General features: G+C 37.6%; 1 protein-coding gene and 1 non-coding gene across 2 annotated transcripts; one reads left to right on the top strand and one right to left on the bottom strand.

Moving 5' to 3' along the window:
* Positions 1-640: 640 nt before the first annotated feature.
* On the top strand, positions 641-16,470 carry zgc:171566. Its single transcript, XM_067586296.1, has 9 exons — positions 641-998; positions 2,392-2,506; positions 4,404-4,454; positions 5,168-5,252; positions 5,741-5,879; positions 9,366-9,472; positions 11,743-11,833; positions 12,289-12,426; positions 13,798-16,470. Exons 1-9 carry the CDS (start codon positions 887-889, stop codon positions 13,917-13,919), a joined length of 960 nt encoding a protein of 319 aa, XP_067442397.1. The 5' UTR covers positions 641-886; the 3' UTR covers positions 13,920-16,470.
* On the bottom strand, positions 3,780-3,836 carry LOC137182313 (U7 small nuclear RNA). The gene has a single exon (XR_010928314.1). It is a non-coding gene; the product is annotated as a U7 small nuclear RNA (small nuclear RNA).
* Positions 16,471-16,884: the final 414 nt, after the last annotated feature.

The raw sequence follows: 16,884 nt of genomic DNA, 5'->3' as shown, positions 1-16,884 counted from the left end.
GTTAGCCTTAATGAGCTGCAGTATTTCTATGGAGCAGGATACACCCATTGTAGTTGATCTGTGGAGCTTGAATACATGTATGTTCTACCTAAGCTGTGATGAAGTACTTGTATTTTACTTGAGTATTTCCATGTTATTCTACTTTATACCTCACTATATACATTTTGTATGTTAACTCCATTACATTTATCCAGTGGTGGAAGAAGTACTCAGATCCTTTACCTAAGTAAAAGTACCAATACAACAATGTAAAAATACTCCATTACAATTAAAAATCTTGTATTAAAATTCTACTCAAGTAAAAGTACATAAGTATTAGCTGCAAAATGTACTTGAAGTATTAAACTAAAAGTACTGGCTTGCTCCCTCTGACTGACATATTATTGTATGACATCATTAGATTATTAGATATATTAACAAGTAGTTCTTTGAATATACTTTCCTGATACTTTTACTTTTATTTTGAATTCTGGACTTTTACTTATAATTGAGCATTTTTACATTTATGTATACCTTTATTCAAGCAAAGGATCCTGATTGCCTGTCTTCCACCACGTTTGTTGGTCTCTGTAGACGAGGAAGAAGCCTGATCTGCCTGATCTGTTTCTATGGATTAGGTCTGTAGGGCTACAGAAGCCTGAACGGGAGGCAAAGACATAGACCAGACGAGGACAGGCAGTCTTCAGTCACGCAGCAGCATCACCCAGAGGGCAGCATCTTCGCTCGGATAATTTGTGCCTTTTTTTTTTAAACGTTGGTCCTGTATGTTATCTGCCTTTTGTTATCTTTATTAACGAAACTTAACGAGGCTCATCATCATCAACCTGCAAACCCAGGCTGCATCCCTCATCTCCAGCGGTCTATAATACTGCGCGCGGTGTTTTGGATGTGTCGGCCGGCTGCAGCGGTGTTCGCGGTGCTGACCGCTTGTCTCTGGTGCTGTCCGCCTCTGTGCTCGGCGGGGAGAAGCCAGCAGCTCAATTACCGACCGGTCATCGGTAAGATCAGTACCTCATGAACAGCTATTTGTGTCCGGCTGTATATGTCGGATTATGATAGCACTTATGTAACTGTCATTGAGAATGTTCGAGAAAAGGTGTGTGTCTGTGTGTGTGTGTGTGTGTGTGTGTGTGTGTGTGTATTTCAACACAAAAATGCCACAAGAATTATGACATCCAATAGAAGTAGACTACGTCCAATACTTTGAATACATTTTCTTATTCCGCTGATGACATAAATTTGTGCAGAGGAGAGCAGAAGAAGAGATATAGTGAATGGATGGCTGCTGCAGTTATGCTTTATTTGTCTTTCCGTTATGCTGTGTGATAATAATTAAGGTGATATATGTTTACTGTATTTTATTACACAGTAGAAACTCAGATTCATACCTTTAACCTTTAAGTTTTACTGCAAGGCAAGAAAACCCTCCTGAAACAGGACGTTCAGGTTGGGCTGTATTGCATTGTGCCCTTGAGCAAGACAGCGAATTATGTGAGCTGTGCACCTGGACCTTATTTCTGGCCTATAGAAGCATGAAAAAAAGACTTTAATGATAAGCATCAGTGACTTATGACATTACAATATGCAGGCCTGAGGAAACTACTTGAATCATTGTGGTCATAGCTCAACAAAGTTTGCAAACAGAGACCATGACTTGTGATTTGTGGTTATGAGTCAAGTGCATTCACATTACATAGTGCTGTCATACCAGATTCAGTGTCACCTTGATAAGCTGTTTGTTTAGCAGCAGGGTATCCAAAAAAAACAAACAAAAGTGAAATATGGGCCAAGGAACCAATAGATCCATTTTTGGATTAGTTTACTAAACCAAAAAATCTGGTATCCCATGAGTTTCTTTCACTGCGTTTCAATGAAGATTAAAAGTTACTGCACTTTTTTATGATTGACATGATTTTAGATAATTGTGCTCTCTGAGTACTTAGAAACTATCAAAACCACTATTTAAAACTACTTTTGGAGCACTGACTGAATTGTGCAGTTTTTGAGTATCAAAATGCACCAAATGCTGGGTCAGATTTTCAGTCTTCTTTACCTTTCCTTTAGTTTTATAGTTATGTATGAATTCTGTATCACGTGTGGACAGAGTTGGCTGTTTGTGTCAGGACTGCATTTGTAATGAATATCAATCATGATGCAATGATCTAGAGACCTTACTGGAAAACCCAAAAGGAAGCATACACTCTTAGGGAGATGCATGTGTCACAAGACTGAACAAGTCAATACCTGTAGGCAATTCGATCTCTTCGAAGTGTTTTGAGGAGGAAAACACGGGTGTACAGAATTCCTCAGCCATGCAACATTAACTTTTGTGCATACTTATCAAATGTCTGCGTATCTGTTATGATGTTATCTGTCTTTTGTCTTTCCTAGGTGTGTTGGCGCAGGAAAATCTTCCAGGTGACCAGTTTGCCCGTGGTTCTTCTTACATCGCTGCCTCCTACGTCAAATACCTGGAGGGGGCTGGGGCCAGAGTTGTTCCCATCAGGTAGGGACCAGATGCAAGCCCTTCAGTCATACCTGTTAGGTGTACGAGCATGACTGGATTAACATGTTGGAGTGGCCCTGGGGCAAGTTCTTGTTGTTAGGTCCATACCAGTAATTAGACTGAAACCTCAACTGCATTCTGATGTAAACTAGCACATGGTTTTTCTTTTGTGACTCCCTTTTTCTGGGCTCGGTGTGTTGACATATTGTGATGTACAACAATAGAGAACTCATGTGGTTTTCAGCAAGAATAAAAAAAATCAGATCACCACAATTAAGAACTCATGGAAAATGAAGAAAAATGTTTATATGTTTACACTAAATAACTACATTTAAAGACTTTCTGGTCAGCAGTAGTTTCATGTTTGGAACAAACAAGAATGCGGGAAGTCAGGAACATCGAGTTTGGGATCATTAGATTAGTCATTGCATAATCCGATAAACTGCCCACATATGAATGTTTCAGTATTATACTGTATAATGAGATGAAGATCTCGCCACTTTAGTTTCTGCAATAGCAGTAGATCGTGACTACGTGTGATGTGAAAGAGGTCTCTCATAGTGACAAAACCACAGAGAATTATCACCAGATTCTGAAGTTAACCTCAGCTCCACAGAGGGTTTTAGTGTCTTTCAGCTAATTGTTTTGCTTTTATTGCCACAAACTTTACTGTTTTGCTCTACTCTCAGGGTTCTCATCAACCTCCAACCCCAGCTTTTTTCAGTAAAGACACTGTAGAAGGCTGTCATAATATACCTTCTCATCATATTTCTTTCTTGGCGAGTTACTGATAGTCATGCCCCTCTCATTTGCATCAAAACAGCACACAAATCAGCACCATGACTGATGCTGCTGTGAGTCAGATAAGGATGACAATTTGAAAGGTTGTGTTGGAAGGAATTGATGCTCTTTATGTCCAAATTCATCATAAGGGTCTAAGATTCACATATGTAGAAATATGTACTCATAAAGATCTCCATTCATTTGTGTTTAAGAGAAGTTAGCAAGACCAGTGTTGAATGTGAAGGTTTACATTGCTGAGCCCTGGAGTAAACACACAAGACAAAGCAATGTGCATTGATTGTCACATCTAGTTTGTCTTTTCCTTTATCAGTGGTCTACATTTTTGCATGTTTTAGGGTGAAATACAAAGTCAGAGTGTGTCCACCGGGCCAGCTGCTCACCCCTGATATCTTGCGCATTATGGGCTCTTCAACTGTGGTACAACTCGTATTTATCAGTATATGTCTAATCTTCTTTTTTTACATTAGTGAGGGGAATCCCTTTATAGGATTCCTGCTGGAAAATTACTAAAAGAGCATTAATCCTTAGTTGAAACCTCTGTTGAAATATGATCCCCATCTGACTCACAGCCATATCAGTCATGGTGCCTGACCGCTGATGTGATTTGATGGGGGGCGGAGCCTGCGCAAATGAAAGGGATGTCAGTCAGTAGTTCACCTAGAAAGAAATATGATGAGTTCTATTAAAACTGCCTTTTGTCTGTAAATGTAAAATGTCTTTTTTTCTGTCTCTGTATTAAAGTAATTTATCAAGGAAGTTATGTTCAATCACATACTAGATGTAATGTATGTACTGTAATAAATTCAGGAAACAAGAGGTGTCTTAGCTTCCTCTTTGTCCGTGTCCTGATAATAATTAATAATAGAAAGTGGTTTTAGACCTGAGAATTTCCACAGATTAAATAAGTTTTGAGATTACATGAATTCGGATGAAAAATGTCTAAATTCGTATTCATGCGGGATCATTTTTCATTGGTCATTGGTGTGTAGACGTTTATCTTCTGCTTCAACCCAGAGTGATTAATTATGTAGTCCATTGTCTTGGATATTTAATGGCTTAACCATTTTCTTCCTCTTCATTATTTGCTCACCAGAATCAATCGCACAGAAGAAGAATATGCAAAGATATTCTACACAATAAATGGGTGAGTTCACCAGGATTCTTTGGTTTTCTGCTTTGTGCAGCTCTTTTATGACACACTGACTGTCTTTTGCTGCCATAAGCCAAAAATTACACAAATCAAGTAATCTCTGCCAGGCTATTGGTTTACATTATTCTAAAGGTTTTCTGTCATTTGGCACCTCATGAAGATCATTGTATTGGCAGTGTATACACAATAAAAAAGTGATGATAAAACATCATTTTTAATGATTTGTTACAGAAGATTTGCTGTTTCTAAATCTGGTCAGAAGCTCCTAACAGCAGGTTTTGGCATAGTTTGTTAGCTAAAAGGTTGACAGGCTAACATGGTCAATCAGCAACGTTTCATCAGTCAGAAAAGATTAATATAAACATAAGATTTCTGCCATAACTGATGCTAATGTTAGCTTATAAAGCATACTACGTTAGTTGCTGTTGTACAAGACAAAACAATAGAAATTAGCTGATGGATGCGCTGGTTATCAGGCAGACAGGGTGACATTTCAGGCACATAGACTTACTTGTTCTATCTGTGGTCTGTAGCTTTGATCTGTCCATTCAGTTAGCTGCTTGTAATTTTAACATGTTGCATTTACACATCATGTTTAGACACATGTGAAAGCCCTGAAAAAGTGATATTAACCACTTTATTCAACATTTCCTAGCAGCCTTTCCCTGCATGTTGCCTAAATGTCTAACGTGGACATGTCTTGCCAGATTGCTGTTGCCGGGAGGAGATGTAGACCTTCAGACATCCCAGTTCAGTCAAGTCGCCAAGATCTTTTATGACCTTGCTCTTAAGGTAATACTTGGATAACTAGCTGCCAAGATGAAGTGACATTTCAGGATGAGTTTTTGTTTGCTTTAATTGTTTCTCCTGTTCACACTGGCGGTCAAAAGATCCCTTCCTGATGTTATTCAAATGTAAGTGATGGGGGAGAAAATCCACTGTGCAGAAATGCTAATACAGTATGAAGCTTCAGGAGTCTAAGTTAGATAATTCATGTGGGTGTCTTCCAAATATAGTCTTTTTAGAAAGAAATTCCCTTTTTTGTTTCCAAGATAGGGATTTTTGGTGGGCTACGGTGCAGGGATAGTAAAAAAGAGGATGGAATGAATGTGTGTAACTGTATGAGAGTGAAGCACTTGGTTCGGTTGTAGGTGAAAAAGAGCATTCTGTGTAAAAACAGTCCTTGGAGAAGTAAATGATAAAACAAACCATCACAAATCATTATTTTTAGTTTCAATCTGACATTACCTTCTCATTGCTCACACTCTTATCGCCTGCAGGCCAACGATGCTGGGGACTACTTTCCTATCTGGGGAACTTGCCAGGGCTTCCAGCAGCTGTCTGTCCTCACAGCCAACAAAAACCTGCTCACCCTCACTGATACCAAGGCGGTGGCTTTACCTCTCACACTCACACCAGGTATCCTTCTTCTTCTTCTTCTTCTTCTTCTTCTTCCTCTTGTTCTTCTTGTTCTTGTTCTTGTTCTTCTTGTTCTTCTTGTTCTTCTTGTTCTTCTGCTCTTTTCTTCTCTCTGCCTCCTCAGCAGCCTCTTATCTATGAAGAAGATTCTTTTCTCCTGTTTTCTTCTGGATTCTTTTTGCAGTTTACACTCATTCTCTTCTCTATCATTTTCTGTCACACAAGTTAGACTAAAAAAGGTGTTGTGCTGATTTTGACCACTGGACCTACCACAATATTTAAACACAGAGCTATAGACTCACGTTAGAAGGGATTTAGCTTAATTTGACAAAATAACAATAATGAACATAGTAAGACCTCTTGTATTTTGATTAATAGCAGCTGTTTCATCGTGGTTTCAGGTGTAATCCATACACACGTATGCATTATCGAGGCTTGGCCAGCAGATGTCCACATTATATGTACATGACTGCATCATACACTTAAAAACAATAGATCATTTGCAACACAATAGCTTCATACTGAATTCACACTACAGAAAGCTTTTTTAAAAACTTTACATTATTATATGTTAAATGGTACAATAGATAGCCTTAAACCAGTGCATAACATATTGCTTATCTTAGACAACAATAAGAGGATTTCTACAACAGCATTACAAAGAAGAAGGAGTCTTATCTTCATGTGCTTTGAAGCTGTGATCCCAATCTACTACACAGCAACATCAGTCATGGTGCACAATGTGGTGTGAAAGAGGTGGAGCCCAAGCAAATGCAGTGGGATGTCCTTCTCTAAATATATGCGGATGAACAGTGATTCATGTATGGTCAATGTTCAACATGGTCTTTAGCTTTTTTCCCTTCCTCTTAGCTATTAAAGTTATTTTTATTACACATTATGGAAATCAACATTTGTTGACTTTTATGGTCATACTAAAGCCGCATTCAGACCAAATCCAGCAATGCAGCACTACCACATAGGGTTCTGCACAGTTGTGGGCGTGTCACTACATGGCCCATTTGTGTGACATATCTCATCATAGCACATGTAGATATACTAACCAGAAATTCCGACTTTCAGCCCGATACAATGCCAAGAGAGTGCATGGCGATTTATGTCTTTCTTCCCCCTTATGGCAGGGTTGTACAGCTCTGGAAAAGTCATCATGGCAGTGATGAGTCTCTCTTCCATCGTCACAGTTCCTCAGTAAACAGTGGAATTCTACAATGCTACATCGTAAACAAGGTTCTTCTTTCCATGGGCGTCTTTGGTCTGATCACCCGTATATGAGATTGGCCAATGTAGCGCCTTGTCAGATGACATCACGTTGCGTTCTGGCAAAAGTTAAACCTCGTTCAACTTTTTTTGCCGGACAGCCGCTGCGTTTTTTGCTGTCCTTTTTCATGCATTATTGGATTTGGTCCGAATGTGGCCTAAGACACAACTTTCAGTCTGGTTTCACACTTGAAAGTATGAGACAAAGCATTCTTTGTTTCATTCAGAGAGGATGCAAATTTTATTTATCAAAGCAGAACAGGGATTTCTTCTACAAGAATTCCTCTAGAAATGCCTAAAAAAGCATAATTTCTGTTTTCATATGACAAACTATGATCCTCAATTGAATCGGCTATGGTGTCCAATGTGACATTTGAATGTCTCCCATGTAGATGGAATGGCTCTGTTTATAATACAATTGGTGTCTGGTTATACCACAGTCTTTTAATGTGTATACAGCTTTTTGTTTTATTTTTTTTCTTCTTCATACTGTAGGTAATTGGTGACATTGGTCGAGCTGCATATCTTGCTGTATATGTATTACTACATAACAAGTGTCATGCCTCATGCCCAGTTGCTTCCCCCTTTTCCCCTTCATGGCGCAAAGATGTTTCACAAGCCTTCAAACGTCCTGGACAGTAATTCTATTTCTCATAGGTACCTGTTGCAACAAGCCTATATGAACACACCATCTAATGTTGTTTTGAGCTTTTTTTGGTCTGAATGTGCTCTAAAACTACCAAACATTGTTCTGATTTAATGCGTATATGTCAATTACTAAATCATTTCTTAACCACATCTTAGATGTATTTCTCTAAAAAAACATAGATATGAAACAATGAACCAATAAGCCTTATTTTTGACAGTTGCTGCATACTGTAGGTAATTTGTGACATTGGTTGAGCTGCATATCTTGCTGTATATGTTTGTATTACTACATAACAAGTGTCATGCCTCATACGCAACCTGCAGTTGCTTCCCCCTTTTCCCCTTCATGGCACAAAGATGTTTCACAAGCATTCAAACGCCCCAGACGGTAGTTCTATTTCTCATAGGTACCTGTTGCAACAAGCCTGTATGAAAACACCATCTTATGTTGTTTTGAGCTTTTTTTTAGTCTGAAAGTGCTCTAAAACTGCCAAACATTGGTCTGACTTAATGCTTACATGTCAATTACTAAATAATTTTTTAACCACATCTTAGTATTTCTCTAAGAAAACATAGATATGAAACAAAAAAAACCCAAAAGCCTTATTTTTGACAGTTGCTGTGGGATTCCTTTTACAGAAATCCTTCAAGAAAACTTCCACGAGAGCAGAGATTCCTAATTGCTTGAATTTTCCATTGGGAACCCTTTTTGACTCACAGCAGTATCACTCATGGTGCTGAATGTGGGAATATATGGGTGGATCCCATGCAAATGACATGGGGATTTGTATTTATTTATTTATTTATTTATTTTTGGATATATTACAATGTAAAGTGTAAATGTGTTCACAATGCATTGTGTGTCATAATAGGATCAGATCGGCCAGACCACATTTGGAGGTGGTCAGGTTTGCACTGTGATGGGATCTCAGCTAGGTGTAAATAAAATCTGTACAGTGTGACCACATTCATAAGAAAAAAAAATTGCCCACTAAGTTGAAAGGTCACCTAGCGCCACCTTCTCCTGCCAGCTAAAGCAAGCCCCACAATAGCTACAAGTAGTAGCAGAAGCTCAAAGTCTTCCCTCACAAAAACTGAGTGAGAAATGAATGACGTACATTCGTTGCAGCAGTTTCCTTGACCTGGGACGCCACTTGTTTGTTGAACAGTCTGCCAGCTCTGCCCAGCTTATTTGCATATTGAGATACGATCACAATGCGGGCACTATTGAGAAAACGAGAACTTATTTTAATACCACGTGTAAATGCAAAGACCTCATCGATATGATGTCATTATCAAGATAATGTATCCAGATACAGATCACACGTTAATCCCAGGTGTAAATGGGGACTATTCATTTTATACTTTTTGTTAAATGGTGATTGTTTTCTCACTTGATGTAGATATACAGCATACATAACTGTCACAGTTGACGTGCAACCAGTAGTTCTCTTCTCTGTATATTACAGAACAACAAAATACTTTTCATTAATTGGTACCGCCTCTCTACTGTGTTCCTAATCAAGTTTTCTGAACATCACTATTTCCTTGTCTGTCCTCCAGCGGCCCAGTCCAGCCGTTTGTTCCGGAGTTTTCCCAAGGATCTGCTGCAGTCCCTGGCTGAGGAAAACATCACTTCCAACTTCCACAGCTGGAGTCTGTCTATACAGGTATTTTCTGCTCCCACTCAGTGGTTTTTCCTTTAGATCATCAAAAAGTCTCCAAAACCTCACTCTCTCTACACCATTCTGATGTCAAAATTGGTGGGGTCATGCATAATATAACATTTTTCAAATGAATACAACACCACAAATGCCTGTGAGGAGAGCCTGTCCAAAAGCATGCTCCAATATCCCTGTTTGTAACATTCATTGCAAGTGTGAATGGTTGTTAAGATGTGGTCACATAGTACACCATGGTGACAAACCATACCTCTCTCACAGCTTGTATTAACTTTGAAGACATGGATGGAGATTGAACCCATGATATTTTGTTTACAAGACCAGTGCCTTACCACTTAGCCACCATGCCTGAGCACAGTCAGCAAGGTGATAAGTGATGATAAGTCAATTATCAGAATTGTTGACAATAACTTTTCTGTTGATTGGTTAATGGATTAATTGCTTCAGCAATGTTAGAATTATAATCTCCTCTGTTTAAAGCAAACTAAACAAATTACCAAGTGATGTGTGAAGTTGGCACCTTTATCATGATGAGTCCTGTCAGCAGAAATGTGAATTATGTGAACAAGGTACTTGTCTGATTGCTGGTTTCGGAGAGTTACAAAGATAGTTGGATGAACATTTTAGAAAGGTGAGCAGGAAAGGAGCTTCAAATGATGTGCAAGGATCTAGTAAGCACTTTATCTGAAGGTTACTGATGCCTTAAAGGCCCTGCGCATGTATGGTTCAGCCAAACAAGTGATTTTATTTTACTGATCAAACCTCTTCTCAGGTCTGTGTGTACACTCAGTTTGACTGATATCTACCTGACTTTCCTGTTAGGCTGTTGCACCTGTTGAGACGGGACAAAGTACAGCTTTATCATCCTCATTAGTCCATGAAGTCCGGCGACATCATATCGTTCCCAGCATAGTTCTACCCACCTCCAACCTAACGGTGCAGACAGACTGAAATTTGCTTCCCATTCATGACAAGACACATTTGCTTCTGTTCAATCTGGTTGAACTTTGACTTGTGAATTTGTGTGGCTCTTCAGTGTCCATCCAGTTAAAGAGAGGGGTGGGACTGACCTCTCCTTCAGGAAATATTGCTTGTTTTATAACTACACGCAAAGTAACACCATCAGCAGAAAAGACAAGATGCTGTTTGAATGCAGTGAGTGTAAGGACAGTGACAGAGGACAATGACAATGAAGTGTATAATTCACAACTGTGTGCGCTGTTGTTGTTAGCACACTAACCATGCTAACTCTAGCAGTTTATGTTTACAATCCTACCCACGCTGTGTTCTAGGCGGATTTCGGCCAGACTGCACCATAATCAAAGGTGTAATCAGCCAGAATAAGTGAGATCACCTGTGTGGGTGTGCAGGTCTTTAAACCTGATGAGATAAATTAACCACATGAGCTTCTTTTTTTCTTTTGAATTATTTAAAGTACTCATATAAACTTTTAAAGGCATGGATGCGGATTGAACCAATGATTTTTGTTTTACAAGACCAACACCTTACCACTTGGCCACTATTTACTTGTACTTCTCAAGGGAACCTCAACAGTATGTCAACTGGTAACTCCGGTAATCTGTTCAGTATTAATATCATAGTCTTTAACCTTCCAAAACTGAAACATTTGCAGTAAAATATCTGGTCATCCAGTGAGGGAAACTTTTCTTAAATCCACATTGTTCATATACGGTATCTATGTACATATGGTTTTCAGGGGTAAATGCACCCAGGCTAATAATCACACCTAAGGCCTAAGTACTGCTGTTCCAGGGAGAAGAGACCACATCTGACCATACTTAGCTGATGTCAGAGTTAGTGAGGTTTTAGTGAGGTAAAGTGTTCATCTTGTAAGACAAAGCTCAGGGGTTTGACCATCCATTCCTTGAATTTTCAAGTTTCTGTGACTTAAAAATCTGCTAGTGATCCTTTTTGGTGTATCAGACACATAAGGTTTTCAGTGTGGCTGGGCTAGTGTACTTATCTTGTGTATGTGTCCTGCTGAGTTTCCTCAAACAAGTTACTCAACAACAACCCTTTTTGCTAAATAAGTCTCAGCTCACAGCACTTTACTGTAAATAAAAATAGCTACTTAGCATTAAATCACAATACATCAGTTACTTTTATTATTATTCTTTTACTATGTTTTTGTTGTTGTTCCATGCAAAATAATCAAAGTACATGTAACTCATTTTAGGGTGTGATAACTTATTAACTAACTAACTAACTATATAAAATCGGTGCCTTTGAACCAACAGAACTACAGCCGAAATGCCAAGCTGAAGAGGTTTTACAAAATCCTGTCCACCAACAATGATGGAAAGAAAGAATTCATCTCTACCATGGAAGGTACTGTTCCTCTCTAACTACTTTGCAGTTTGAGTGCCATATCATTTATGTCATTCACTACACAATTGTCATAAACACACAATTAGAGCCCTTGCTTGATACAAATGCATAGTGCAGCAAATAGCACAGTGCTGTAAGTTCAGCATTCGTCCACTAGATGGCATCATCACCTAACCACTGACATCTCAGTAGAGTGAGACATTGATAAAAAAAATGACTCCCACTTACTTTAATTGTTTAAAACACAACATAACATGGATTGCTGTGGATGAAAGATAAAATAAAGATTTCATCTGTGGACTGTGGACTTGAGGTATTGGTGTTTTCTTTTTAAAGCTCAATGTATCAACATGACTTTACACCATCACTTTTTTATAATATATTTGGACTTGATTTTTCAGTACATGTGGGAGTTTTCTGTGTTTTTATCTGACAATGTTTCTGGTTTTTCTCAGCTTACCGTTACCCATTTTACGCAGTGCAGTGGCATCCAGAGAAGAGCCCCTTTGAGTGGATAGATAAGCCTGGCATGGTTCACTCCGGCTCTGCTATAAGAGCCAGCTTCTACACTGCCAGCTTCTTTGTTTCTGAAGGTAACATGTGGTATCTCTTCATGTTTTATTACCTTTGTCAGGTTGTTATATGTACTATTTGTCCATTTCTTCCATTGAATTTTTCTTAGCAGAATATTTCCAAAAAGCTAAAGTAGGTCACTGATTTAACAGACATTTGGTGAAAAGTTGAGCCAGCAAAGATTTCCTTAGTTTGGCTGATACCTTCTGATGCAAAAATATGACTACTTGTGATTAAACATTTTTTTCCTGAGTTCCTTTGTTTAAAACAAACACAAAATACAAATTTAAATTTTACTTTTTACACTGTTTTTAATTACAAATTTGTTACATAATATAATGAGCCATTAATGTATTTGCTGGAGTGTTCGATCATGTTGCATGATTCTCATCAGCAGACAGAGTTTGCCCTGTTTTCATGGGAATGTAGATGTTCAAATTTCCTTTTCTTTTTTTTTTCTTTACTTTACTTATTTCCCATGTTGGCTTAAAAGTTGTGTTTCAAAGTTCATTGTTGACCTTGTTAACAGTAGTTGACAAAAGTGTCTCCCCTCAAGGCTCATTTAGTAGCTGTTCTGGAGTTTTCGATCATATCTCATGAGCTTAATCAGCAAATTAGATGGCTATGATGTCATGGGTTTGTGTATGCCCAAATTTATTTCTTTTTTATTTTTTTTCTATTTCTGAGCACTTAAAGGACCTCTCATTGAAGCTGATTTAAAATTAACTAAACAAATAAATGAGGCTGTTTAATATGTCATAGCATGTCCTTGTAACTGGTTACCAAATTCTCTTAGGTGTGGCCTATTTGACCCAAATTAATAATACATTTTTTGTGCAAGTAACATGAACATATCGACTGTGATCAATCCTGCAAAAGTAGTATTTTACCTATAGCAATATAGTAAATGAATATGGCTATAACATACAAGTCATGAGTCTGACTCATCCTTGTACATTGTCAAAATTACTTCCAGACAAGATGTATCTGTTCTCCAAAAAACACCATTAGCCAATCAGCATGATTGTCTAGAAACAAGTGTATCTGTGATTCAGATCCAGAGACAGATTAAAGTTTTAAATTAGTCTAAATTAGTATGATTTGTATGATTAAGCTATTGACATACAGTAGTGAGGCATAAATCTGGAATTAGGGAGTAAATGTAGCCAGTGAGGTTTCACACAAGCAAAAGACACAGAGACAAACCGAGCTAATTTAATCATTGTTCATTGAATTCTTAACACACTAAATTCAATAAGTGGTGAAAAGAAAGAGAAAGAGCAGCTTCAACACTAATTGAATCTTCACCTCGACATTCTGCCCTGTCTTTCTTTTCTTCACTCTCTCAGTCATGTTTTTTTCTCACTCTTCTATTTCTTTCTCTCCTCCAGCCATGAAGAACCACCACCATTTTTCTAGTCCTGTGGAGGAAGAGAGAGCTCTCATCTACAACTTCTCTCCTGTCTACAGAGGCATCCATGCAGTCTTTGTGCAGAACTATTACTTTGATTGATGCACAGTACTGAAGACGAAAACAGACCTGGAGTCACTTTCAGTCGCCTTGAACATCAAGTCAATAATTAGCAGTTTAGCTTAGCTCATTTGCACAGTAACATGAATTGCAGAAGTGCCAACAGTGCAGAGGTGAAATGCACTGATAAAGACTACAGAAGGAAAATAAAAATAAGTGTTATTAAAACATCATAACAGAAGCATACACAAACTGAATACAAAGACATAAAAATGAAAAATAAGAGTACAGAATTTAACACAGCCGATGCAGTTGGATGAAAATTGAAATTATATGAGAGGTTGCAGGATTTTATACATCCATAGGGCCCAATGGTTAAAAAAGCAAGATATTAGTTTGCATTTGGGAGTAAACAAACAGAATCTGTTTTAGTCTGATCCCACTTCCATTTAACTGCAATATATTCTTCATATGCTGGATATCTTCCTATATTGGATTCCTGTATTGGATACCTGTATATCTGGATTCCTGTCTTCAATCCAAATCACCTTGTGGTGTCACAGTATAGGACTATATTCTACCCCCAGATTTATAAAGGAACAATTATTAAATTAAATAAAATCAGACACAAATATACATAAATTGATAAATGCTTGGTGAAGAAGAATGTCATCTATATTCCTGTCATTGCAGTATGTGTCCATGATACCTGTAATAGTTTTACCACAGAATACTACTCACACTAATATGCATATCACGTCAAAAAGCTGACATTCCCATGAGAATAAATGGATACCTTTGCTGATTTTGGCCACTATGAAATCACAGCTGTCTCTTTGAATAAATCATTTGGCTTTAACAAACTGAGTGATCAGTTTTTCAAAAGCACTTAGCTCAAGTTTGCATACACCCACTCCAGAACCAATCATTTCCAAATCACTGCCATTTCTTTTATGTCTCTGTAAACACGGTTCGAGATGAGATTCTTCTGAGTGTGTTGTCAGTTACATTAAACACACCCACCTCTGGAAACAGCACATCTGGTTAATTTAAGTTCCCTCTGGTAAGCGCCCCTAGTGTAATTTTTTGGCTTGAAGTATGAATAACTTAAATACGATTACATACCTTGGAAAAATTATCCACTCTATTTAGGTGTTCCCCGATTATGCAATTACTAACTTTGTGTGCAGATATCAATTTTAAAAGCTTTAAATTTTCATACTTTTCTTCTCTGTGGTATGCATTGCAAACCTGCATCACTATACAGAAGCACAGATTTTAACAGGATTTCAAATCACTCGTTGCTTCATAGGGAGGGATTGTGAGCCTCCAGGAGGGTGGAAAGCCTATGTGGTGTTAGTACAGCCAAAGCCTGATGGCCACTTAAGGCCACTTAAAGCCACTTAAGTCTGGGCTTAAACGTGGTCAACTTGTAAACACTGACTCACCTCTGTTCCTGTGATGTGTTTGATTGTCAGTAAGAGGCTACTGAAGGTCAGTCAGATTGTGAACAAGCTGCTGTTTCAAGTGTGAAATAATGAATGTGAGTCTTTAACATGCCTTATCTAGAAAGGCTACCATACTATTCTTTCTTTATTATTATTATTTTTTTCATTTGTTGGCTTTATTCTACACATTCCTCATTCCTCAATATGTGTAAGATATACAACATTCAGTATGTATACTGTACATGTCAACCAGGAATGAAAATGTAATTACCAACTTATCTTTCATGAACTACCATCATATTTTGGAGTTGTGTTACCATTTCATAATTATCAGATATCAATAACTGATAGAACTCTACAGATGAGTCTTGAGAACGAGTTCATCTTTACATAGAAATACATGTCTTTCTGTGGACAGATAAAAAATGTATTCCTAAACAGGAAATGGAGTATTTTGTATAAAATGCCACATATCTCTTAAGATAATCAAGATTTATGAAATTATACTTTTCACATTGACACCCATTTTCAAAATTTTACACTGTAAGATATTTTTGTAGGCTATTATACAAAGGGAAGGATGGAAACCTGAAAGTCTTGAAGGAATGAGGTATATGTTTTCATAGAAAAAGTGGACCATGGGAATCAGTTTATGATTGTTCGACTTTTAAATGTAACCTTAAATATTGGTGTTAAGACATTTTTGTCATTTCATCATTAACAATAATTCTAAAACTAGAATACCAATAAGGCTCGTCATTTTAGGATTTTAATAAATTTGTCCTACAAATACCAAGATTTTTTTTTTTAAAACAGATTAGTTTTAAACTGGTTTTCCCCCAGTTTGGATCCCCCACACTTTCCAACGTTGTATGTCTAGCTGTGAGAGAAAGTAAAGTCATCCTATGAAAAAAAAAATGTTTTAAACTTCAATTCCATTCACTTGAATAAGAACGGGTGTCCAAATTTTTGACTGGTACTGTATGTTATTGATTTTAATACAATACTTTGGAAGGTTCTATGTTATATTTATCAGTTCAACTGAGTGGCTTTTGGATACATGTATTAAACGCACAATTGATTGTATGAATTAAGTTTCTTCGACCATGCTTCAGATGATCAGATAATAAAGGAAGTCAAGTAAACCTCAGTGTATTCAATATTCTTTGTTTCTTCTTAAAAGAAGGAATTTGAGGTGTGTCCATTCAGTTTAACTCCCAACCAACGTCCTTACTCACTGGCTGATTATGTGATTTTGCAACATGTGAAACTACCACTATAGTGGGAGCATTTTCTCAACCCATAAAGGGACACTTAATCTTTCAGATGATCTGAAAAATTCTTAATTACCAAAATTGGAGACATGGCTTTTACTGAACAGCAATGACATACAGTGTAATAGAAAACTGAGACTGAGTAATAGTTGGAAAATGTGCATTTTGTGTGATGTGCTCATATTATACTTAAGGTTTGTGATCCAGTCCAAAAAGCAGGTTAAATGATAGATGAACAGGAGGAATGATTGCAGCAAACAAAACCTGGTTCAGTGTTCTGACTGT

This window comes from Thunnus thynnus, chromosome 4 (genome assembly GCF_963924715.1).
Source record: "Thunnus thynnus chromosome 4, fThuThy2.1, whole genome shotgun sequence".
In the NCBI taxonomy this organism is placed as follows: Eukaryota; Metazoa; Chordata; class Actinopteri; order Scombriformes; family Scombridae; genus Thunnus; species Thunnus thynnus.
This window is presented reverse-complemented; position numbering and strand designations above follow the sequence as displayed.